The sequence below is a fragment of the Lactuca sativa genome, chromosome 1 (assembly GCF_002870075.4).
Source record: "Lactuca sativa cultivar Salinas chromosome 1, Lsat_Salinas_v11, whole genome shotgun sequence".
NCBI lineage: Eukaryota > Viridiplantae > Streptophyta > Magnoliopsida > Asterales > Asteraceae > Lactuca > Lactuca sativa.
Window position 1 is genome coordinate 51322162 of NC_056623.2, and position 24942 is coordinate 51347103.

Sequence of the window (24942 nt, forward strand, 5' to 3'; positions counted from 1 at the left end):
TTACAAGTGCGGCAAGACTGGGCACTTTAGAAAGGATTATACTGCCCTTACCCCCACCATTTAGACATCAAACCTGATTTTCTTCCATTGCAATCAGCGAGGCCATAAAAAGGCCAAATGCCTGAGATTGGTATCAGGAGCGCCAGTGGCGGCGCCAGCTCCAGTTACCCTGCGGATCATAGATGGCCTCCATGGCAAGTCAGATGCTCCCGTGGGGAGGAGCCGAGCTTTCTAACTGACCGCCGAGTAGGCGCATGTTGCACCAGATGTGGTGTCAGGTATGTTTCATCTCCCTAACTTTCATTATATGTCAGTTTTGATATTTATATTCCATGTATTTTGTTTTAGGATCGTTCCATGTGAACGGTACCCCAGTGTTGGTATTATTCGACTCGGGGGCTACCCAATCATTCGTATCTCTTGAACTTAGCAAGAGGTTTATCGAGACTACGAGTATGTTGGATTGTCCTTTGGAGGTCAAGATTGCGAACGATCGATCCGTCCAGGCATCAGAGGTTTATAGAGATTGTGTTCTGAGGATGTATGGCGAGAGCTATCTCATGGATTTGGTTCCTATTCCTCTGCGAGGGAACAAGGTCATCATAGGCATGGATTGGTTGATCCCTAATGGGGTGGTGATCTACTGTGAGCAGCAATTGGTTCGGTTTTAGACCCTAAGTAAGGGAGAGCTGGTGATTTAGGGTGAGAGACCGCAACGTGGACCAGTTATGTCTTCTGCAGCGAGAGCCAGACGCTACATTCATCAGGGATGCACAAGTTTTATCGCATACGTTATGGATACCCAGGAGAAGGGTAAGGCGACCGTGGATGATGTGCCAGTTGTACGTGAGTATCCAGACGTGTTCCAGGAGGATTTGCCCGGGGTACCCCCAGAGAGACAGGTGGAGTTCAGGATTGACCTAGTTTCCGGTGCGGCTCCGATAGCCAAGGCACCGTATTGGTTGGCTCCTCCTGAGATGTAGGAGTTGTCTACACAGCTACAGGAGCTGTTAGAGAAGGGATTTATCAGGTTGAGCAGTTCATTATGGGGAGCCCCGAACCTGTTTGTGAAGAAGAAGGACGGGTTACATCGGATGTGTATAGATTACTGGGAGTTGAATAAGGTAACAGTGAAGAACCGTTACCTACTCCCCCAGATTGACGATCTCTTGACCATCTTCATGGAGCATCTTGGTTTTCCAAGATTGATCTGCGATCAGGCTACCATCAGATGAGAGTCAGAGACGAGGATGCACAGAAGACAGCCTTTCGGACTCGATATGGCCATTACAAGTTCATGGTGACGCCATTTGGGCTCACCAATGCTCTTATTGTGTTCATGGATCTAATGAACCGCGTATGCAGACTGATGCTGGATAAGTCTTTGATAGACTTCATTGATGACATCTTGGTTTACTCCAAGACGTAGAGGCAGCACGAGGAGCGCCTGAGGGAGGTTTTGGAGACGTTAAGGAGGGGGAGACTTTTCATAAAGTTCTCCAAGTGCAAGTTTTGGTTGCGCGGGGTGCAGTTTTTGGGGCACCTCGTCAACCAGAATGGTATACTGGTTGATCCGGCCAAGGTAGAGGTCGTGATGAGATGGGAGGTTCCGAGGTCTCTATCCGAGATTTGGAGTTTTTCTTGGTCTGGAGGGTTATTATCGGAGATTCATCCATGATTTCTCCAAGATTGTTGTTCCACTGACCTAACTGACCAAGAAGTCGGTGACATTCCGCTGGGGGCCTGAGCAGTAGGCGACTTTCAAAACTTTTGAGGAAGAAGTTGTATGAGGCGTCAATATTGACCCTGCCAGAGGGCGTTGAGGATTTCATAGTATATTGTGACGCGTTAATAACAAGTTTAGGGGCAGTGTTTATGCAGATAGGGCACATCATCGCTGACACCTCAAGGCAGCTGAAGCCTCACGAGGCGAATTACCCAACACACGACCTGGAGTTGGGGGCAGTTGTTTTTTCCCTCAAGATTTGGCGACACTACCTCTATGGGGTCCGCTGTATTATCTACACAGACCACATGAGCCTGAGGTACTTGATGGATCAGCCGAATCTAAACATGAGGTAGCGACGTTGGTTGGTTGTGGTGAAGGATTATGACTATGAGATCCTTTATTACCCGGGGAAGGCTAATGTGGTGGTCAATGCTCTTAGCCGCAAGGCGGTCATGGCTCGGATTCGATATATATGCCTTAGGATGACAGTGACTACTCCACTGCTGGAGCGGAATCAGGAGGCTCAGGTCGAGGGTATGAAGGAGGAGCGCCAAAAGTGTGAGTGGATCATAGGGCAGGTGGCGTCATTCGACTATAATAGTCGTGGATTGTTGGCCCTGCATAGTAGGGTCTAGGTTCCTTACTGGGGTGGTGTGCGCCAGGTTCTGATGGAGGAGGCTCACAAGTCCATATTCTCCATTCATCCCGGGGCGACGAAGATGTATCTGAATCTTCTCCCTGACTATTGGTGGCCCTGCATGAAGCGAGACATAGCTTGGTATGTGGAGTGGTGCTTGATTTGCAGGAAAGTCAAGACCGAGCATCAGCGGCCTCACGGCAAGACACAGTCATTGGAGATTCGCGTGCGAAAATAGGACGACATCACTATGGATTTCATCACAAAGCTTCCCAGGTCCGCACGTGGGGTAGATTCTATCTGGGTCATCAAGGATCGATAGACCAAGAGTGAACATTTCATACCAATCCAAGAGAGTATTTCGGCTAAGAGGCTGGCAGACGTCTACATCAGGGAGTTAGTAGCTCGACATGGGGTGCCGGTTGCAGTGATTTCTGACAGGGACGTGCGGTTCACTTCCAGATTCTGGAAGAAGTTTTATGACGATGTAGGCTCCAGTATGCACTTCAGTATGGCCTTCCACCCACAGACGGATGGTCAGAGTGAGCGGACCATTCAGACTTTGGAGGATATATTGCGGGCATGCGTTTTAGACTTCGGTGGTAGTTGGGATACCTACCTTCCATTATTCACTGGCCTCCCTTTGAGATGATATATGGGAGGAAGTACAGGAACCCAATATTTTGGGGTGAGGTGGGACAGAGGGTCATGGGAAGTACCAAAGTGGTACTCAAGATGACGGAGAAGATCCAGCAGGTCCGGAGTAGACTCCAGACGGCCCAGAGTCGGCAGAAAAGCTACGCCGTCGGACGTCGATCGGACTTGGAATTTCAAGTGGGGGATATGGTCCTTATGAAGGTGTCACCTTGGAAAGGTGTCTTCCGCTTTAGAAAACGGGGCAAGTTGGGCCCCAGGTATATTGAACCTTTTAGGTTTATAGCCCGGGTGGGCAAGGTGGCGTATCGGTTGGATCTTCCGGAAGATCTTAAATAGATACATAACACTTTTCATGTTTCGCTGCTATGGAAGTGCATAGTCGATGATACCGCGATGGTTACTTTAAAGGATATTCAGGTAGATGACAGTCTGAACAACATCGAGAGACCGGTAGCCATTCTCGACAAGAAGACGAAGGGTCTGAGGAACAAGAGGGTAGAGTTGGTAGAGGTGCAATGGCAGCACCACAAGGGCTCAGAATGCACATAAGAGCTAGAATATGAGATGATGGAGCACTACCCAGAGCTATTTCCAGCCGCAACAGACTTCGAGGATGAAGTCGGTGACAAGTGGGGGAGAATTGTAACGCCAGGTTCCTGGTATGTATTTAACCTATAACTATTCACTTTTAAATAGAAACTCGACGAGTTGGAGGCCCCAAACTCGTAGAGTAGAGATGAATTGGACCGCATGTTTTGGGAACCTACTCGACGAGTTGGGAGACCTCAACTCGACGATTAGGCTGGTAGAAATGAAACCCTAATTTTGGGGTTTTGCATCCTATTTAAGCACCTTAACCCCAAGGTGTTGGCTTCATCTCCAGCCTCCACTATCCAAAACCCTAATCTCGAAACCCTAAGCCATTTTTGGTGATTATAAGCTAATCTTGTGCATTCGTGGTGAGTTTGAAGAAGAAGAAGAAGCTTGAAGGAGGAGCAAGAACGTGTGGGAGGAGAGTAGATCCAGAAGTTGGGCTTCATTTCTAATTCATCTGAGGTATAAAGCTTCAACCTCGTCCATGGCATGCTTAGATATAGTTTTAGGATGCTTTCTTTCATGTTTTGGTCCAAGTATATTGGTTGCTGGGATTTGGATGTCCCTTTTGGGCAAACCCTTCAGATTTAGGGTCATGAGGGGACTTCATGGCATAAAGGTTCCAACTTTATGGCCATGGAAGTCCCATGCAACCTTCAGAAAATCATTGCGAATTTTTAAGCTCCATAGGGTCATGCATGCGAGCAATATGGGAACCTTACGTGACCAGTTTGTCCCTTGAGTCCAGATCTATGACCTCATGGTCTATCTTGAAGTTTTGATGGCTTTTGGAGTTAGATATAAACCCTTTTGGGTTAGGATTTGAGTTTTATGTGTTGGGGAGAGGTCCTTAATGGGTAAAGTTGGAAACTTTACCCTTCTAGACGTATTTCCAGCTTGGATCCAGAAGATAGGGCCTTGGTTTGAAGAATAGGGACTTAATGCATTAAGAAGGTTGACAGACTGAAGAACTCAACGAGTTCATAAGAGAACTCGACGAGTTGTTCAGGAAGTGTCCCGACTTTGTTGGAAAAAGAGGGACTCGATGAGTCATATGGGCTTATTTAGTCATAAAAATCATTCGTTATCTTATTAACTATTATTGATTTTATATCAATTTATGGACAAAAGATACTTAATATTGTTCAAATTATATTTTCAGTCCAAAATATATGCTCGGAAGCTAAAGGAAGCAGGATAAGCGATTGGAAGTTCGAGAAGTAAAACAAGGAAGAAAAATATCAAAAACAAGAAGGACTCGGCGAGTAGGGACGGCTACTCGATGAGTCATGTCGAAGATTCACGAAGCTCTATAAGTCCTTGCCACACACGGATTTTTAATGAGGGACTCGACGAGTAACCTTTGTTTCCAGAATACTATAAATAGGGACTTGGAGATCAAAATTAGGGACTTCTCTGGAACCCTAGGATGCCAAATTATGATTGAAGGTGCTGATAGGTCGTGAGAAGCAGAGGAATCAACCCTACATTCAACCTTGAAGAGAATTAAGGCAATTTTAGTTTATTCTTATTAATCTTTTGATTTGAACCATGTTTAAACTCTTTAATTTCGTTTTTAAGTTTGTTTTAACTGCAATTATGAACTAAATCCTTATTCTTCTGTTTAGGGTAGATGATTTTGTGAACATGGATTGATTTTATGGTTAGGATTAATTTTAATTGGTGATTATGTTTTGCTAAGCTTGTTAAAAAATCTTATATGTTAATAATAACTATTCTTCTGTTAATAAATCAGTAATTAAGTTGTATGAACATCTCTTAGTTATTAATTTCATAGGATTTATGTGACCACATAGTTGTATGTCTAGGAATAACGAACGTGAAACTAGAATTAACTAGAAGATAGGTAAGTTAATGTGTGAGCTTGTATGACGAACCATCAGCAAGAGGTTAATTGAATGACCAACTTAATTAACTACTACAATTCTTACTTAACCCGAATCAATATCTAGGAAATTCATTAATTTAGACAACTGGTAATTGCTTGAATTAATCTGTTTTCTAAGGATTAGTAATAACGAATGTGAACCGAATCACCTCAATCGGTAACCAATGAAGAATTAATCCGAAACATTTACTATAAAATCGTCCATGGGATCAAATGAGTCAAACCTAAACAGAAGTCCTCTTAATTATTGAATTTAGTAGTAATAACTTGTTTTAGCTGCTAGTTAGTTAAATTGCGTGTTAGTTAGTTTATTTCAGTTTTCTAGTCTTGCAAAACTAGAGAAAATCTTTCCTTTTATTACTTGTTTTTAGATAACATTAGTTATTAGTTTAAATTTTCTGCTCCCCGAGTTCAATACCCTACTTATTTAGCTACACCACAATTGATAGGTCCACTGCCTTTGTGTGTTAATTTTATAATTAAAAGTAGGTTTAAAATTAGTTGAGTTCACACACATCAATGAGTTGTAGGAAAAACTTAACAGGTTGGATCGTTATACCATGATTATGTGATTTATGGAAACTCGACGAGTTGAAGAGTAACTTGGCGAGTTGAGTCAACTCAAAATTTTGACTTTGACCTGGATGTTGACTTTGACTTTGACTTTGACCAAAGTTGACCCTTAGGGGGTTATGAGTATGAAAGGGTACTTAAAGGAAATCTTTTATGTTTAGGAGTTTGAGTTGGGTTGATATTCGGAGCCAAGGATTTTTCAACTACTTTCCAGTATTCGAGGTGAGTTACCTTCCTTGTATAAGTGGGTCAAAGGCACCAATGTCGACCCACTAGTAGTTGTTCATAGTAGAGATAATTGTCTTTGTGATAATTATCTGGTATGCCACTATCTGTTGAGATCTATGTGCTTGTATTCTATGTTATTATGTGGTAGTGGTAAGAGTGAAATAGACCCCGTAACCGATTGGAATACACCGGAGGGTAGGTCGAGCACCCATATATGCCTGATAGTATGTTTATGCTATGTTATTATTTGGTAGTCGTAGGGGTGAAATAGACCTCGTAACCGGTTGAAATACACCGGAGGGTAGGTCGAGCACCCCATATATGCTTGACAGGGTAGGTCGGGCACCCAGATATGCCTGACAGGGTAGGCCGAGCACCCAGATATGCCTGGCAGTATGTTATTATGTGGTATGATGGGGGGAACTCACTAAGATTCGTGCTTACGGTTTTCAGTTTTTGTTTCAGGTACTTCTTCTTCAAAAGGAAAGGAGCTGACATGATCATAGTGCATCACACTATGATTTCCGCATTATGAGATCTTTGGGAGTTGTACTTTGATATTACTTTTCTATGACATGTGTTGGGTTATTTGAAATACTAGTTTTTGATTATGAAATGAGTTGGCACTGTTGATGTTTCATACTACTGTTTTTATAATTACTTAATTATAAATGGAATTCTTGGTTATGAATTTTGGGATGTTACAAAGTCCTAATGTCCAAAACGTAGATGCAAGTTCATAATGACGTCTTAAGCCATAAAGTTGCAAACTTTATGCTTTTGTATGCACGGATGGGGCTCAAACCATGAATTAAGTCCATTATCTCGCTTAGATGGTTACTAGCACTTTCATGGTGGAGTCTTAACCACCAAGATCTGATTTTTATGACTCAAAACACTTCCAAGAGTCTAAAAGGACAGCCCAAATGGCATGGAGTTGCTCATACTCCAAGAAACCACGTTAAGGGACAAAAGATGCCATATTTTACCCTAACCCTAGATCTAAGCTTACAATGGTCAAGATTCAAAATTTATACCTTCAATGGGCTAGAAATGGTGCCAAACTTCTGGATCTACAAGCTCCTTCTTCTCCTTTTCTTCTTTCCAAACTTACTTCTTCTTCAAAACCAACAAAGATAAAATAACCAAGGTAAGCTCAAAGATGCACTCAAGCAAGCTAGGGTTCGAGATTTGCACTAAAAGGACAATGGAGGTTGAAAGGGTAAAGATCTTGAGGGGCTTAAGGACTTTAAATAGGGTTGAAACCCTAAAAGTTAGGGTTTTCCCTTCGCTCGATTACACCTAGCATACGCCAGGGATCCCCCAATGGCGCGCATGCAACGAGCACGCCGTGCGTACCTAATGTACGCCCAACGTATTCATAAATCCTCTATCACCTTAATCTTGAATTAAAATAGACTAAGTCAAAAACTTCATACCTGGCGACTCGGGTGCTACAATTCTCCTCCACTTGAATCAGACTTCGTCCTCGAAGTCCGCTGCGGGAAATAACTTTAGGTAATGGTCCCTCATCTCGTCCTTCGTCTCCCACGTCCATTCTGAGACCTTTTGGTGTTGCCACTGCACCTTAACCAACTCAAAAACCTTGTTCCACAAGGTTTTCGTCTTCCTGTTGAGGATCGCTACAGGTATCTCAATGCAGTTCAGGCAGTCGTCCACCTGAATGTCCTCCAATGGAACCACTGCGGAATCATCAGTCAAACTTTTCCACAGCTGCGATACATGAAAAGTGTTGTGAATCTGACTGAGCTCCTCCGAAAGTTCCAATTGATACGCTACCCTGCCAACCCAGGCTATAATCCTGAAAGGACTGATATACCTGGGGCCCAACTTGCCCCACTTCCTGAATCGAATGACACTTTTCCAATGTGACACCTTCAGGTGAACCATATCCCAACCTGAAACTCCAAGTTTGATTGGCGCTTTTCGGTATAACTTTTCTGCCGACTCTGATCTATTTGAAGTCTACTCCGAACCTGCTGAATCAACTCAGTAATCATGAGTACCACCTCGGTACTCCCCATAAATCGCTGACCGGCCTCATCCCAGCATATCGGGGTCCTGCACTTCCTCCCATAGAGCATCTCAAAAGGAGGTTGATCGATGATGGCATGATAGCTATTGTTATACGAAAATTCCGCTAACGAAAGATACGTATCCCAGCTGCCACCGAAATCCAAAACACATGCTTGTAGCATGCCCTCCAATGTGTGGATGGTCTGCTCGCTCTGACCATTCGTGCTAAAATGCAGACGAGTACCCAACTCGTCGTGGAACCTCTTCAAAAATTTGGAAGTAAAACGGGCGTCCCTGTCAGAAACCACAAATATTGGCACCCCATGCCGTGCTACGATTTCCCTGATGTATACCTCAGCCAACTTCTCTGCGGAGATGCTCTCTTGAATCGGAATAAAATGCGCGCTCTTGGTAAATCGATCCACAATGACCCAAATCGAACTTGCTTTGCGCGCAGTCCGAGGCAACTTCGTAATGTAATCCATGGCGATCTCCTCCCATTTCCAAAAGGGAAAATCCAACGGTTGCATCTTGCCATGAGGTTGTTGATGTTTGGCCTTGACTTTCCTGTAAGTCAATCACCTCTGCACATACCAAGCTACATCTCGCTTCATGCTGGGCCACCAATAATCAGGACGGAGATCTTTATACATCTTCGTCACCCCAGGATTTGTGGGCCTCCATCAGAATCTGACGCACACGACCCCAGTACGAAACCCATACTCTCCGATGGAGAGTCAATAACCCTCGGCTATCATAATCAAAGGAACCCACCTGACCAATCAAAGGAACCCACCTGACCCACTGTGCGCTCACTCTTTCGGTGCTCGTCATTCATAGCCTCAATCTGTGCCTCTTGAATCTGCTCCAAAAGCGGAGTAATCACTGTCATCCTCAGACAAATATCTCTGATCGGAGCGGCCACTGCCTTGAGGCTAATAACATCGTCCACCACATTAGCCTTCCTCGGATAGTAAATGATATCACAATCATAATCATTCACCACATCCAACCACCGACGCTGCCTCATATTCAAATTCAGCCGATATATTTTAACTATATACTATATTAATATATAAAATCAGACATTTTATTAAAAAACGATGACATTAAACATTTCAAAATTAAGATTTCAAACATAATTAAAGGATATTTCTTTAAAAAAATGAAAAAAAAAATCAAAATATAACTCTGAAATTTAAGATCTAGTCTGGAATGGGGCATTTAAAATTCCAAAAAAAAAAAAAAAAAAAAAAAAAAAAAAAAAAAACGAGTGGTTGTTTTAAAAAAATTTTGAATATAAAGAATATAACCAGTAGTCTAGAATGAGAAAAATACGGAGAAAATTGTTATTTTTCAAAAAATAAAAAGAAATTGTTTTCTTTAAAAAAACTAATTTATATAGCTATATATATATATATATATAACTATTATTATTACTCTAAATCAATATAATTTAAAAGAAAAAAAAATCCATAAATTTGGTTTGCATGAATGGTTCCATCCCTGCACGTGTGATACAGAGTATGGTAACGAGAGGGGCTACGTATAGTCCGTTGTACTACTTGAGTTGCAGAACTTACAACACGCCTTTGGCTGGGGTATAGCCTCAACCTATCCCTGCAGTTTTACAAATATAGCCCTGTCCTAAGTGGTTGTCATTACTTATATAGGTCTCCCCTTTTAAAGTCATCCTAAACACACAATTTTCCTTTGTTCACATTTCCTAAAAGGTTAAATAAGTCATTTCGTTAATCAAATAAAAAAATTATCAATTTGTTGCTTTCATCATTTTCTCAACGTACAACATTATATCGATTTAGATCGTAATTTGGTAAGGTATTGATACAGTTGACCATGGTCTGATTTCCTTGAATCGAGGCCATTCACTCACATTTAACTACTTTTGTGCATTCCATACTTACATATATCAGTTTATTTAGGTTAAAACTCAAAACACTTTCACAATGAAATCAAATAACACTTTCATTTCCATCACCTTCTTTTCCATTTTGTTATTCCATTCCATCCACGTTTCACATTCCAAACCTTCCAAGAAAACCAATCCATACACAAGTTCGAAAAATCCCCCAATGCTCATTCCAAGACTCGAAACATGGGCTCGAGCAATGCAATTGTCATTCCATTCCATCTCAGAGCCACAAATACGATCACACTCGGAATACCAATCCCGATCATCCGGAATGGTATCGATACCATATCGAGAGACACCGGAATCCAATTCCGATTCCGATTCCGACGCCTACCCAATCCTAGACGGGAATTCCGACGTGTTGGAGAAAACAATGAAATCTATCGCATGGTTAATCAAACTTGGGTCAATTCACGCTCAAAGACTTTCAAACACAGTAGTGAACCCGAAAGATGAAGACAGGATCTTGAAAAGTTGTAAAGATAGCTACGATAATGCGTCTAGCAATCTCCAACAAGCAATGAAAGCATTGTTGTCTAAAGATGTTGATCGAATGAAATCAATGCTTAATGCTGTTTTTTCCAATATAGGAGATTGTAGAGACGAGTATTCGGGTAAAAGTAAAACTTCTCCATTTGCTACTTATGATGATAAGGTTACAAAGATGACTAGTAATTGTCTCACTGTTCTTGATTTGGTCCATGAACGCCGTTGATCAATGCATTTATCAGTTACAGATACCAATAAAACCGATATCATTCCTGAATGGCTGAATTAGTATTCATGAATCATGATGTTTGCTTTTGTTAACTTGAAGCCCATTGGGCCGATTAATCCCATTGAGGTTTGTGTTACAGATTAGTGTTGGTTTGAAGAATAAATAAAGATGAGAATGTAATCCATAAAACATTTGTTGATATTTAGACAATTTTCTTTTGTTGGAATGATTTTACGTTTTATTAGAAGATATAATTATTACTTATTGAACGAAATCAAAATACAAAAGCAAAATATGCGATAGTTACACTTACACAAGAGTTATATAGGATTAATTTTATAGGTTATTATATACAAATTTGTGGCACAATGTGAAAACAGAATTACAAAAATGTAGCACAAATGACAGAAAATATATATAGATATATAAAGAAAATTCGTAAATCCAGACATTAATTCTCAATTTCTGATGTCTGAAAGATATTCACATTTCAAGATTGACCCATGAACACTGCACCATGTCCACTAGCTTTCATGAACTTCTTCAACAGAAGAACAGCAATAGCAAGGGCGAGTCCGACTGCCGCCCATGTGAACAGGCGGTCATCCGCCGGTTTCTGAACTGTTGATTGGTGGTGGTGCTGCTGCTGCTGCACCACCACAGCCGGTACTGGAGGAGGAGCAACCAGAGCCGCCTGCTCTGGTACCCTTGGGACGTCGGCTTCTGTGTTGTTGTTTAAGGGAGCTTCAGGTTGTTGTTCTTCGGGTTCAGTTATCTCTGTATTAGCATTTGGTGGAGTCACCGGAGCTTCACCGGATTGTTCAGTGGCGGCGGCAGATGGTGGTTCTGCAGATTCCGGTGAGTTGGGGTGAGGGACTGGTGGTGCCTTACTGATCATGTACTCATGAATCTGCATATTCACAAAATTGAAAATTATGGTAAAATTTGTTTAATATTGGAATGTAAGGGTAAAATGGTCATTTAGTAAGACCTCATCAATGAGCTTTTGACGATCTGGAGAACCAAAAGTTGGGGAAGATTCACGAGATTTAACAGCAAGAACACGTCTTTCTTCTTTCTTGTAATCTAATGATCCCAAAGCACCATTTGGACTAGTGGGCATGAATGCAATTAGTGCTGTTAAAGCAGTTCTAACTGCAATTCAAGAGATTATTAGTTTTGGTTTAGTCAACAACTTGTTTGACCTAAAAAAAAGTCAAAATCAGATACTTACCACTCCATGATGGTTGCCAATGTTCAGGATGATGATTTGATATGCTTAAGCAGATCTTTGTCTGAGTTTCAAAACGTCCATTTGGCTGAAATTAACAATGACAACAAGTTTATACTTTACACAATTGAATTACTTATAGGTGATTTGATATGCAAGTAAATTTGGAAGATAATATTGGTTTAAAGTTGGAATTGAAACTAAGAAAATGATGATTACCGTTAATAACATAAAAGATGGTGGTTTGAATGGGTACTCTGAAGGCAATTGAATTCGACCATGATAAATTCCTCCTTCAAATTCTGTATCATTTGGTCCCCTAATTGCAAATTGCCATTCAAAGATATTCTCCTGTGTAAAAAACATATAGAGCGTAATTAGAACACCACTTCATGAAGTTCATAAACAATTATGAGGTTTATGTTGAAAATGGAAGTCCAATGTTGGTTAGGTGATAAACTGATAATTCACATTTTGAAATAGCAACGCAATAGATTGTCTACAAGGTATCATAGCCTGGGTCAGTTTTGAGACTACTCGCATTCAAAACATGAAAACTTCGAAAAATTTAAAGCTGTTTAACTCAACGAAAACCTAGCTTTTGATTCGATTGAAACAAATCGAGTAAATTATTGAAATCGAAGAATCCGTTTGTAATAGATGACAATTTTGAAATTTGTTTCATTTTTCATCAGATCACAATTCAAATGATGTTAAATATGATGTTAAATCGAACGAAACACGCCATGGAATTAAGAAAAGAGCATAGTTCAGCTAACATCGCACAAAATTCAATTTAATCTATAGAAACCCTAACTGCACCTAATCACGAAAGGGTGAGAACCTTGTTACAGTTACGCCGCAGCAAAATGGAAAACTGAGACATATTAGAACGAAGATACATGAAATTTCAATTGGATTACCTCAAGGGGAAGGCTCATGAAATCGTCAGATGGGTTTGATTGCATCTCTTTCAACTCCTGTAAAATTCTTTTCACCGATGGATTCTTCATATTATATTTCTCCGCCATGGTTGTTTCCTCTTTTGTTAACAGTATCTGATCCTAAATCAGATTCACAACGAAAAGGCTGAAGATTGTGAAGAAAATTGGGAGGAGGAAGGTGGAAACAAGAAATAAATCTCCTGTGAAACCAAATGATAGAAGGGGTAAAAGGGGGCAGGTGTTGACTCACACGTCGCCTGTATTACGTGGCAGCTGATGATTGGTGTAGCATCATCGAAGCAATGTAATAAATATTTAATTTTTGCTTTTTTAATGTTTTTAACTGATACAGTTGGATTTTGAGAAATATATCTGCTCTAAAATATTACAACAATTTAAATTTAAATTATACATAAAAATGAATATTATATTCTTTGGATTTGAAAATTTGTATGTTTGCATTATATAGAAATAAATTATAAAAACTGTCCATATAATTTATATAAAAGTATTTGTGTATATTAATTTTAGAAACCGTCCGTATGTAAAAAAAAAAAAAAAAAAAAAAAAAAAAAAAAAAAAAGAGGTTACAAAAATGATCTCTATCTAATAGAAAATCTATAGATTATAACCCCTCAAAATGGATGTAATTGTATCCTGGTTTAAATCCAATTATCTTTTATAGATGAAAAAAAATGATTTGTGAAGATTTCTATGAAAGATCACATCAATAGAAAATTCTAATTTATCAGGGAAAATTTTGCAAAACTAAAGTAGTATGTTCTGAAAAGGCCTGAAAAATAATTACAGATATAGGTTAAAATTGAATAAGAAATGTTGTTAGCTAAATATTGTTGATGGGTCAGTATTTGTAGTTTTGTACCTTAGGTGGCACAAATTACTTCTTGTGGGGCTTATTTGTATGTATACTGAAAGTATATTTATTCTGATTTCGTTCTTTTACAAGAAAATCCCACTAACAAAATTTGATGGTCAAAATGAATTATTCAAAATTATTATTTGAGAAAATGACAAAATTAGATACATTTGGAAATGCTTTCACAAAATATCCATCTTTTTTACTTTTTCCTCAAGAGTGAAGATGACCACCGATTTCCCCTTAAGGCCCAATCTAAAAATCTAATCTCACTACTTTCCATTAAGACCCAATTTAAGCATTTTTTTTTTAGATTAAAAAAAATTACACCAATTTTTTTTCCTTTTAAAATCTTTCACAATCTAACACTCATTTTTATACTATAAAACTACTTTTTGGTGCAGCAAAGATTATTGAAGATTTCAACAAAAAAAAAAAAAAGGATGGCAATTTTTTTTTTTGAAAAGCAATGATTTTTGCAATAAGATGAACCTATTCCAGTGAAGAACAACTTCACAGTATAAGTACACTATTTTTAGTGGAAACCACACAAAAACAAACAAACAAATTTCGTAGCATGAAATAGTTTTGAAATTTGTGGTTGTCTTTTTCTCTTATTTGTATGTATAGTGAAATATTAATGGTCAAAATGAATTATACAACATTGCTAACTATACATGATCATAACTAACAACCTATTTAATTACAACACGTCTACAACTTCGAGCTATATTTACTTGCATCAATTGTAGTACTCAAACCCAAAGGCACATCATCAAACCCCGGCATATTTTTCTGTTGAAGAACACCTAATTCTTCTAAAGTAGCATTTTTCGGATCAAAAGCCTTCCCATTATCCAAAAGCAGACCCTGTTTAATCCGACCCAATCTTCGTGAATGTAAGACTTGTTTTGAAGTAACTGGAACCCTAATCGACTGATATTCTCGTAATCCAGCCACTAAGTTTTCAACTCCTGATTTCATAAGACATTGACCTAAAACTGATGCATCTAAGATAGACATGTTTGTGCTTCTCAAACCATGTGGTGTTGTTGGGTGGGCTGCGTCTCCAATAAGCACCACTGGGCCCCACACGATTTGTTTTAAAGGGTTGCAATCGTATATGACGTTTAAAAATGGTTGTTTGGTTTCTTTTATGATTCTTGTGAGTTCAGGTACCCATACTTTTTGTGCTTCATCTTGCATTTTCTTGATCATGTTGTTGCTTACTTTCATAGTTACAGAATTCCCCTAAGAATTTATTGGAATGCAAATTAGATAGGGGAAAATATGGTGAAGCTATTCATTAAAGATCAAAAACTGGATAAAATATTAATCACCTTAAGTTGTGGCTCTGGTTGATTAACATACCAAATCCAGTTGATCCTTTTGTTCAGAAGCTCATAAAACACGCTATGAGTTCCATTACCCAAGTCAAAATATAGGCACTTCCCCAAATCTGGGTAAACTTTTTTCAAGTCAACTAAAATTTCTGATTTTTCATCATCTGAAAGATCCAAAACCCCTCTCCAAGCACAGTAACCAGAGTACCTAACATCATTGTTAACTTTACATTAATAAACAAATGGAAAATATTCAGAAGAAACATGTTAAGATACTTCAAATTCATCTTGGATTACAAACCTCAATTTGAGGTCAGGAAGGAATGTCTGGCGAATTGAAGACATACAACCATCTGCTGCAACTAGCAAATCCCCAACAATCTCAATCATTTTTCCTGTTTGAAGGTGTTTACATTGAACTTTAACAGATTTTTTGTCATCAGATACATGGAATGATAGAAACAAATGGCCCCAGAGGAATATATCTCGAGGGAGTGCCTTGTATAAGAGACCATGAAGATCAGACCAGTACGCAGCCCTGAAATTGAAGCTCTCATCTCTTGTCAACACGCGACTGATTTTTTTCTCTACATCGGTAGCTTGGTTCTGTAATAAAATAGTATCAAAGAGGTAGAAGTTACCAACTTTTTCCCCCAAAATCAACTATTGATGTTGATTTTGAAGTTACATACTGATACTGGTATATTTCACTTCAATGGTAACTCATGTGTGCAACAACCAATTGTTTAGAAGCAATTTAGACTAACTAAAAAGTAAAAACTTCCAGGGCCAGATTAGCATTTGTTCTTTAACTTGTAATCAAGCTTGGATTAGAAACAAATTCGGGATGAATATATACATACCTGATCGATTGTGAGTGGTAAGGTATGATTGTTGAGAAGATTATCGGATTGTTGCTGTGGAAGCCATGAATTGATTATTCTTCGAGCCAACGGATCGAGGCCTAGCCCGGCGCCCGTTGGACTTCCGGTAGGAGGAGCGGTGGTTTTCTCCAGCACCATAACTTCCCACCCTGCCGATAACAGCGCGTGCGCGGAGCATACTCCTGCTATGCTCCCTCCGACCACCACCGCCCTCCCCTTACTCTCTTTCATCTACGGCCTCCTCACCCTCTCTCTCTCTCTCAAACTCGACAGATGATAGGACCAGATAGAACGCCACTATTAAATAATTTGATTACACTATCACTTTAACCCCTCTACTATGAATGTATTGCAATTGAAATCTCTGCAGCTAAAATGGATAGAAAAAAAAAAAAAAAAAAAAAAAAAAAAAAAAAACATTTTAGTATTTTTACATTTTTGATTGACGATCACACATTTAATTACTAAACTAGCCAAAATCTTTAACTTATTAGTTTTTAGTTAAAAAAAAATTAGCATTTATCTCAAACTAGCTTTTAAAACGTAAATAATTAAGTGGTCTACCGTCAACGCCGCATTAACTATGGTCAACGATAAGGGTGTTCATAACCGGATATTCGAAAATTCAGATATCCGAATTTTCGGATAGTTGATTTTTGATATCCGATTCCGTATCTTAAATTTTAGATATCTGAAATTTTGGATACGGATTCGGATACCAAAACGGATATTTGAAAATTTTGAATTTTTGTTCAAATTTGAAAAGCATATGAAATTTTTATATTAGAAATACATATTTTTAAACTAGAAAAACATATGAGGTAATATAGGTATTTAATTAAGGGTATTATAAACATGTTTTAGTTACTAATATTCATATTATAAGACACATGTGATTAAAATAAGGGCTTTTGACTTAAAAGTCCCTAAGTTTTCTAAATTTGTTCGGTTTCGTCCCCGCAACGAATTTTGGTGCGTTAATGCCCAACATTTGGGATCTTTTTTGTCAAAAATGCCATTTAGCAGTTCATCTAGTAACATCTGATGACACGCCTCTCATTTACATCTTGTCCGTTAGACATCGAGAACACAAATACACATCACCTTTACACCAAAACGTGCGTTTTCTCCATTTCTCCACAAAAATCATCATTGTCGCCCATATTTCTCTGCATTTTCAAAGTTTTTTAGGGTTTGATTGTTATCAGAAGCTCGAGTAAAGAAGAAAACAATAATCAGTGTTGATAGTGTAAGTCAAGTAAAGAAGACGATCATCACAGATTAGGTATTTACGATTTTGGACTAAATTTCATTTTTTTTCCTTTGAGCTCTTAGTTAAAATGACGTTATGTAACCTTGATTTTATGTAGGAGTGAAGGATGGCTTCATCAGAGGAAGAATGGAACGATCAATTTGTTGCTTTGAACGAACCTTTTGCTAGGTTGAACGAGATGGACTTTGAACTACATGGTATTTACATGGACCATGAACCAAAGGATGAGTTCGTGAGAACACTAGATAAGTGTAAGGATAAGTTCTTGAATGTATTACTTAATGATGCTAATCTTCGTAATGCATGTATGTCTGATGAAATGAGAGCACGAGTATATCATGAAAATGATTGGGAAAGTGATAAAGATGATGAGCAAGAAGTACAACCTAAGTATAGGGTTCATGATCCCAACATCAAATGGGACAAGATGGAACCAAAACTTGGCGATATATTTAAATCCGCTGAGCAACTTAAATTTTGTATTGCAAACTATGTTGTGTCCCATGGGTATCAATTTTATTTTGCCAAGTGTGATACTATTACAATTATTGCAAAATGTGGGAAAATAAATGAAGACAACCAATGCCCTTTAAGATTGTATGTTGCTTGGATGTACAAGGAAAGGTTATTACAAATCAAAACTATGACTATGATCCACAAATGCTCTAGGTCATTCACGTTTGGTTCAATTGTGTTTCCTGAATGGGTTGGGAGACATTACATGACTAAGATTGCAAACAAGCCAAAGATTAAGCTTAGGGAGATGATAAGTGATATTAAACGGACATTTAGATGTGATGTGTCTATTGGCCAATGTAGGAGGGCAAAAAAATGGGTAAAAGAGTTAATTGAAGGAAAGTTAATTAAGCATTATGCAAGAATATGGGACTACTCCTATGAGCTTTTAAGATCAAACCCAGGGTCTACTTGCAAGGTTAGTGTCATCAACAACCCTGATGGAAAGAGATATTTCCATAGATTTTATATTTGTTTTAAGGCTTTAGGTAGTGGATGGAAAAGTGGTTGTAGAAAAGTGATTGGTTTGGATGGATGCTTCTTGAAAGGTGAGGTGAAAGGTGAACTGTTGACAACAATTTGAAGGGATGCAAACAACCAAGTCTATCTAATAGCTTGGGTTATTGTAGATGTGGAGAATAAACCTAATTGGACTTGGTTTTTGGAGCTTATACGTGATGATCTAATGTTGGATGGTGGTAGAGGGTTGGTTATCATATCAATCAACATAAGGTACTTTTAGTTGCTATGTTTTGTATTAATATACTATATAATTGAAATGTTTTCTATTAATATTCAATGTACTTATATGTTTCAGGGCTTATTGGAAGCTGTGAAAGACATTTTGCCACATGTGGAGCACAGACAATATGCTAGACACATTTATGCAAACTTCAAGAAGGCTTACACCGGATTAGAATTCAAAAGACTTTTATGGGCTTCAACAATGAGTTGTGTAGAAGGAGACTTCAAGAAACATATGGGTGAAATAAAGAAGCTTAGTCCTGGTACATATGAGTATTTGATGTCGAAACAGCCTAGAACTTGGTGCAGAGCTTTCTTTACTCTAGGGTTTGCATGTGAAGCAGCTGGGAATGGAATCTCAGAATGCTTTAACTCCATCATAATAGAGCTAGGAAAAAGCCTTTGATAACAATGCTTGAGGAGATAAGAATTTGTTCACATGACTGATAAGTGTAACAAATGGAAGTCCAATGTGTGCCCAAATATGTTGAAAAAAATGAACCTTTTTGGGAAGTATATGAGGTATGTATTATTTAGCCAATTACATTTGTATTTTATAAATCAATGCTCTTATGTTAATGTTTTTAAATTTAGGTGCCAATTTCAGGTTTTGGATGGTTATTCATAGCCAAGGTTCAGTGTTCGAAGCTAGGTTTAATTATGAAAGTTTAAAGGTAGACTTGGAGGCCAGGACTTGCACATGTAGGCTTTGGGATCTTTCTGGAATCCCTTGTGTTCATGCAAATGTTGTCATTAACTATATCCATAAGACAACTGATGGATGTTAATGAATGTTTCTCAAAAGTCAAGTTTATTGAATGTTACCAAAGTAACATAATGCCTGTCAATAGGAGCAATTTATGGGAACAAACTCCCTTCCAAAAGCCTTTGCCACTAATAGCTAGAAGAATGCCATGAAGACCTGCCACAAAAAAGAGAAGGCATTCAAGTGAAAAAGAGACCAAGTTTGCTACTGCGAGAGTTAAAGTATCCAGAACTGTGAGGTGTGGTAATTGCTTTGAATTTGGACATAACAAACAAAGTTGCACAAGTGAAACAAAGCCAAGAGTTCCACATGCAGCCAAAAAAATTGGTAGCCTAAGAAAAAATCAAGAGGAACATGAAAGTGCAACAACTGAAACTCCAATCAATCAAAATGTGGATCCCAATCAAGCATTTGGTTCTAGGAGAAATACTAGAAGGAGGAGTACATAAACCAATAATGAGCCAAATCAACCAACTGCTCAAAGGAGAAAAATAAATAGTATAAAGGGTGGAGGTAAGGGGAAAAAACGTGTGGATAAGGGACAAGTTCAAATTGAGGGACAAAAACTTGTTGGTGAAGGGAAAAACCAGGAAAATGGACAACAAGAGGTTGATGAGGGTATGGTCAATCAAGTTATAGATGAAGTTGTTGAGGGAAAATCTAAGTCACGAAAGCTGAGTGAAATTCTTGATGATGTTGAGGATGGTATAAATGAAATTCTTAGAGACATTCAAGAGAAAGAACCTGAGTTTCTTAAAGGTAATGTGGATAATGTTATACCTAAGAAAATCCAACTGAATGAAGAAGATGTAGCCATGCTACTAGAGTTAGGATACAACATTGGTGAAATTAAAGGGAGTCAAGGGATAACAATGCCATTAGATGACATGTCACCTGTTGAACTAATAATTAATCTCCTATTTATTCTACTTAAATTCAATTTTATTCTATTTGTCCCATATTGTAATTACATGTCATATATTGCCTTAACAGGAATTAGAATTTCAAGAAGGGCATCCAGATGATGTTGAGGTGTTTGTTGATGATGGAGGAGTTGATGCAGGGGAGGAAGCATGGAGTGAAGGTGATGATGAGTGAGTGGTTGCAACTGATAATCATGTAGTGGATGAGGTACAAGTGGAAGCAGGGATTGAAGCTGTTGTTGAGGGAGTGGATGATAGAATCAATAACTTGCCAAACCTGTCTACCAAACCTGTGCATAAGAAAAGGAAACCTTCTGAGAGGATATTGAAGCTAAAGTTGAAGAAGACTGTGTATGACAAAGATGGTAGTGGTTCTAGTGCTACCAAACTTTTCAAGTTGGATTAGTTGGGTAGTGATTATGAAAAAGGGTGAAGTAGGATGTTAACCACTGGCATATGATGCCTTCTTTCTGTATATCTTTTATTATTCCTGGTTTTTGCAGCAAACATCCAATTGTCATATGTGTTGCCTTGATAGACTTGTTTGATAGGCTTTTTGGCACAATTGGATGATTGCTACATGAAACAGTATATGAAACATTATGTAATGCACACCCCTTTTCTATGAAATATGGTTTATGGTACTATTATTCGATTATATCATCTTACAATAGGTTTGGTTAATTGCATCTTAGGTGTGGATTATAACATCTAACATTTGTTTTTTTATGTTTTATAGCATCATACATTGGTATGGATTAAAACATCTTAATTTCGTATGAATGATATCAGCTGAATTGCCCTATGTCATGACATTATTCAATGCCTAAACTTCCCTCTATTGATATTATTCAATGCCTAAATTGGGTTACCGTTTACAACTTTGCACATACCAAATTAGAAAGACTACAAAAGGATTACCATTACATTATCATTGTCTAAATTACAGTGATTCCATTTCAAAACACAATTGCATTACATTACCAACCACATTTCAAAAGTGCAATACCAAAATTACATTTTTAGGACAACAATTACAAGCATTATTGCATTAAACATTAACAACCCTGCAACAATTTTCATCAAACCCATCAATTCAACAACAATCTCCATCGAACCCATCAATTCATCTTCTTGTTGGATAGATTTGTTCCCACATTCATCCACCCACTTGAAAAAACGACACCTTGAAGACTCCTAGAAAATAAAAGGGAGAAAAACGTGTAATCAAAACCCTAAAACCATGCTAATAGTAATCATTTCAATTTAACACAAAAATTACAAAATACCTTGAAATTAGGCTATCCCCAAAATTTTCTACCAGGGTTATCTGGTGTTCTTAACACTGCTACGTAGCATTCATCACCACAATAGCATTTAACAAGCTTCGTTCTGCGTGAAGTTGCTGAGTTTGAAGAGGATGCAACCATTGGTGCGTGAAGATGCTCTGATTAGGGCTACGTAAATGAGGGAGGGAGGACGAAAGTCGTTGGGATTCCCTTTTTTATAAGGGTATTTCTTTAACAGGGTGGATGTCACCGGATGACCGGCTCCAAACATGCTAAATGACATTTTTGACAAAAAGAGCCCAAATGTTGGGCATTAACGCACCAAAATTCGTCGTGAGGACTAAACTTGTTGAATAATAAAAAGTGACCCTCTTGAACTTCAGCTACCGCAGCCAATATGCCACCGCGGTCAAGTGTCTTCATCAACAATCGCAACCGCAGTCTCTTTCTATCGCAGTTTTACTAGATTACTTTACTTTGTCTTTTTATAATACACTCTATTGTCCAGTATGCCTTGCATGGCTACTCTTAGAGTCGTAGTCTAGTGTAGTTCATGAGTCTCTATAAAATAGAGCTCATTCTCTTGTATACAATATCAGATTAATCAATCAATATGCATCTTATTCTAAATTGAAATCTCTCAAGTTATCTTTTCTATCTTTTTTACTCACTCTTCTTACTCTCATAATCGATCACAACCTCTCATCGGAGCAAGTCTTCTGTCACTTAATCACTAAGTATGATCTCATTTATTAACTTGGTTTAAATGCATTCCTCTTTAAGAATCAGCTTAAATGTATACTTGATATAACAATTGTTGTCGTTTACTTTTCTTTACTTTTCCGCAACTAACTATCTAACCATCTAACTCTAAATATTATTGTGGAGCTTTTAGATCCTTCGAGATTAACTATTCCGTAATATACTTGTTCTAACGTTTGTTCAAGTGTGTTTCTAAGTTTTTCCCTCAACAAAACCGAATAAATTTTGAAAACTTAGGGACTTTTAAGTCAAAAGCCCTTAAAATAACAAAGAATGTATAAATTAAAATCAAAAATTTCGGATATCAGATTATCTGAATTATCCGAAAAATCTGAAAAACTTTATCCAATTCCGATTCCGAAAAATCGGATATCCAATATTTCGGATATCCGATTTTTTGGATAATTCAGATTCAGATTTCGGATCGGAATTTTGGATACGGATATTTTTGAACACCCCTAGTCAACAGCCGGTTGACTACTCTTTGGGGGCATTGGAATACTGTTTGATGGGTTGTCTACTCTTTCAGGGCCCGTCACCCCAAAATATATAAAGTTGTAATTTTTAGTTTTGCTCATTTTGTGTGTGTTTGAAGTTTGATATTATCTCGATGGAGCCTTCAAAGAACAACCATGTGTCTCCAAATCTTGATTTTTTTTTCTTGTTTAGTTTGAAATTAGTCGATACGTTTGTTTTTTGGAAAAAACAAAAATAAAATAAAATAAAACCATAGGTTCCTAAGAAACTTACGGTGTACATGCGTTCAATATACAAAACGTGCATCAAATACTTGTACACCGTAACTTTTTGGGCAAAACAATAGACCATTAAGAGGATATCGTAGACCATTTTACGGTATACGGTTTTGTTTTGCAAAAATGAAAAAAAAAATTACTTAAATATATAACCCGAAATCGTAGACGATTTAGGCGAAAGAGTACACGGTCTTGATGGCTATTTTGGGCTAAGTCTTAAATTTTGGCTAAAAATAGAAAAGTCATTAGGGAATTTGGCTAGATTAGTAATTGCATCTATCTAGCATGAGTAATTGGCCCACTCGGACCAAATTGAATCGAGAGCAGTGCCAAATCAATTCAATTTTCGATTCTTAATATTAGGTGACCGTCTCCGACCTCGTAACGACTTCAGGCCCCAACTTTGTCATATATCATATATAAAAATTTATTTGAAACAATGAAAAAGAGTTACTGAGTTGTCAAAGGAGTTTACTCTCGGTTAAAGGGCTTTGTTCAAATCTTTTTTGCTTAATTTTTAATATCTCGGGCTTTGAAGTTATCTTTTTTGCTTATTTTTTAGTATCTCTCTTGTTGTTTGCCGAATTAGCTCAACTCAATGATTCATACCAACATTCTCATTGATTAAATATGTGCTTACATATGTTTTCTCTCTAGTTTCTCTAGTGTTTCAAGTGAAACAGTGTTTACAAGTACATAAGAAGCCATTATATATAGGGTAAAGGTTCTGTAAGCCAAATGTTGTAACTTGTAAAAGTTATGTACATAACTTCTACTTATGAAAAAGTTAAATGTAAGAAACCTATCATTATTCTATGAGTTACAACACCCCCTTTGGGTGATTAGATTTACATTGAATTATACTTGTACTTCTTTGTCTTGTATCTTCAGATAATACATCAAACATTCTCCTTGTTAAAAACCTTACTGACGGAAACCTTTTGGGACAAAACTTTGGTCGGGGGATAAAAGACTATGATCTAGATGTCTTGAGTGAAGGAAATAACCATACATGTAGTGCCTCATTAAAACCTTGTTAAAAGAAAACCTAGTGGAAGAAAAACTATAAACGAATGACAAAAGAGTACACAATGGTTAAAGAATTCAAGTGGATACTCCCCTTAATTTCATGAATCCTTAGTGAGAATGGATTATATTTTGTGTCTCGTTAAAAATAACTTTGTCAAGGTAAACCCAATGGGACAAAACCCTTTAACTAAAGATAAAAAGAGTACACAAGCATTCATCGGGGTGCTCCTCCTTATATACACTCAACAGGGTTTTAAAAATACATCAAGATGCAATCTTTAGTTGCACACAAATGGATTGCGGGAAGCCGTCGGCTTGATTGTACACACCAGCTGGAGATTATGTATTTTTTGAAGACTATGGGATATTATCAAACATTTTGTTGTCTTGTGTTTTGAACAACTTATACATTTTGTGGTTTTTGAGAAATGTGAGAATGTGTTTTATGTGGTTTAAAAATGAAAAAAAAAAATATTTGAAAATTTAGAGTGTTACATATAAGATGACGTCGATGTTTTGGGTTAGACCTCAATGACGACGTCGAGGTTGCCGATGGAGAGGGTCCACCGGGAAGAGACAAAGCAAAACGGG

The 24942-nt window shown here is 38.0% G+C and overlaps 4 protein-coding genes across 4 annotated transcripts; 2 read left to right on the forward strand and 2 right to left on the reverse strand.

Moving 5' to 3' along the window:
• Nucleotides 1-10568: 10568 nt before the first annotated feature.
• Nucleotides 10569-11012, forward strand: LOC111911945 (uncharacterized). Its single transcript, XM_023907713.1, has one exon. The coding sequence runs from the start codon at nucleotides 10569-10571 to the stop codon at nucleotides 11010-11012; it is 444 nt and encodes a 147-aa protein (XP_023763481.1).
• A 312-nt stretch (nucleotides 11013-11324) lies between these two features.
• LOC111911923 (ubiquitin-conjugating enzyme E2 32) lies at nucleotides 11325-13391 on the reverse strand. The gene is made up of 5 exons (XM_023907682.3): nucleotides 13170-13391; nucleotides 12466-12597; nucleotides 12250-12334; nucleotides 12007-12170; nucleotides 11325-11925 (listed from the first exon to the last, which is right to left on the reverse strand). Exons 1-5 carry the CDS (start codon nucleotides 13275-13277, stop codon nucleotides 11506-11508), a joined length of 909 nt encoding a protein of 302 aa, XP_023763450.1. The 5' UTR covers nucleotides 13278-13391; the 3' UTR covers nucleotides 11325-11505.
• A 1259-nt stretch (nucleotides 13392-14650) lies between these two features.
• On the reverse strand, nucleotides 14651-16586 carry LOC111911922 (uncharacterized). Its single transcript, XM_023907681.3, has 4 exons — nucleotides 16274-16586; nucleotides 15712-16016; nucleotides 15408-15618; nucleotides 14651-15318 (listed from the first exon to the last, which is right to left on the reverse strand). The coding sequence occupies exons 1-4, from the start codon at nucleotides 16523-16525 to the stop codon at nucleotides 14782-14784; spliced, it is 1305 nt and encodes a 434-aa protein (XP_023763449.1). The 5' UTR covers nucleotides 16526-16586; the 3' UTR covers nucleotides 14651-14781.
• Nucleotides 16587-17673: 1087 nt separating this feature from the next.
• Nucleotides 17674-19233, forward strand: LOC111911944 (uncharacterized). The gene is made up of 3 exons (XM_023907712.1): nucleotides 17674-18643; nucleotides 18713-18792; nucleotides 18901-19233. Exons 1-3 carry the CDS (start codon nucleotides 17674-17676, stop codon nucleotides 19231-19233), a joined length of 1383 nt encoding a protein of 460 aa, XP_023763480.1.
• The last annotated feature ends 5709 nt before the right edge of the window (nucleotides 19234-24942 follow it).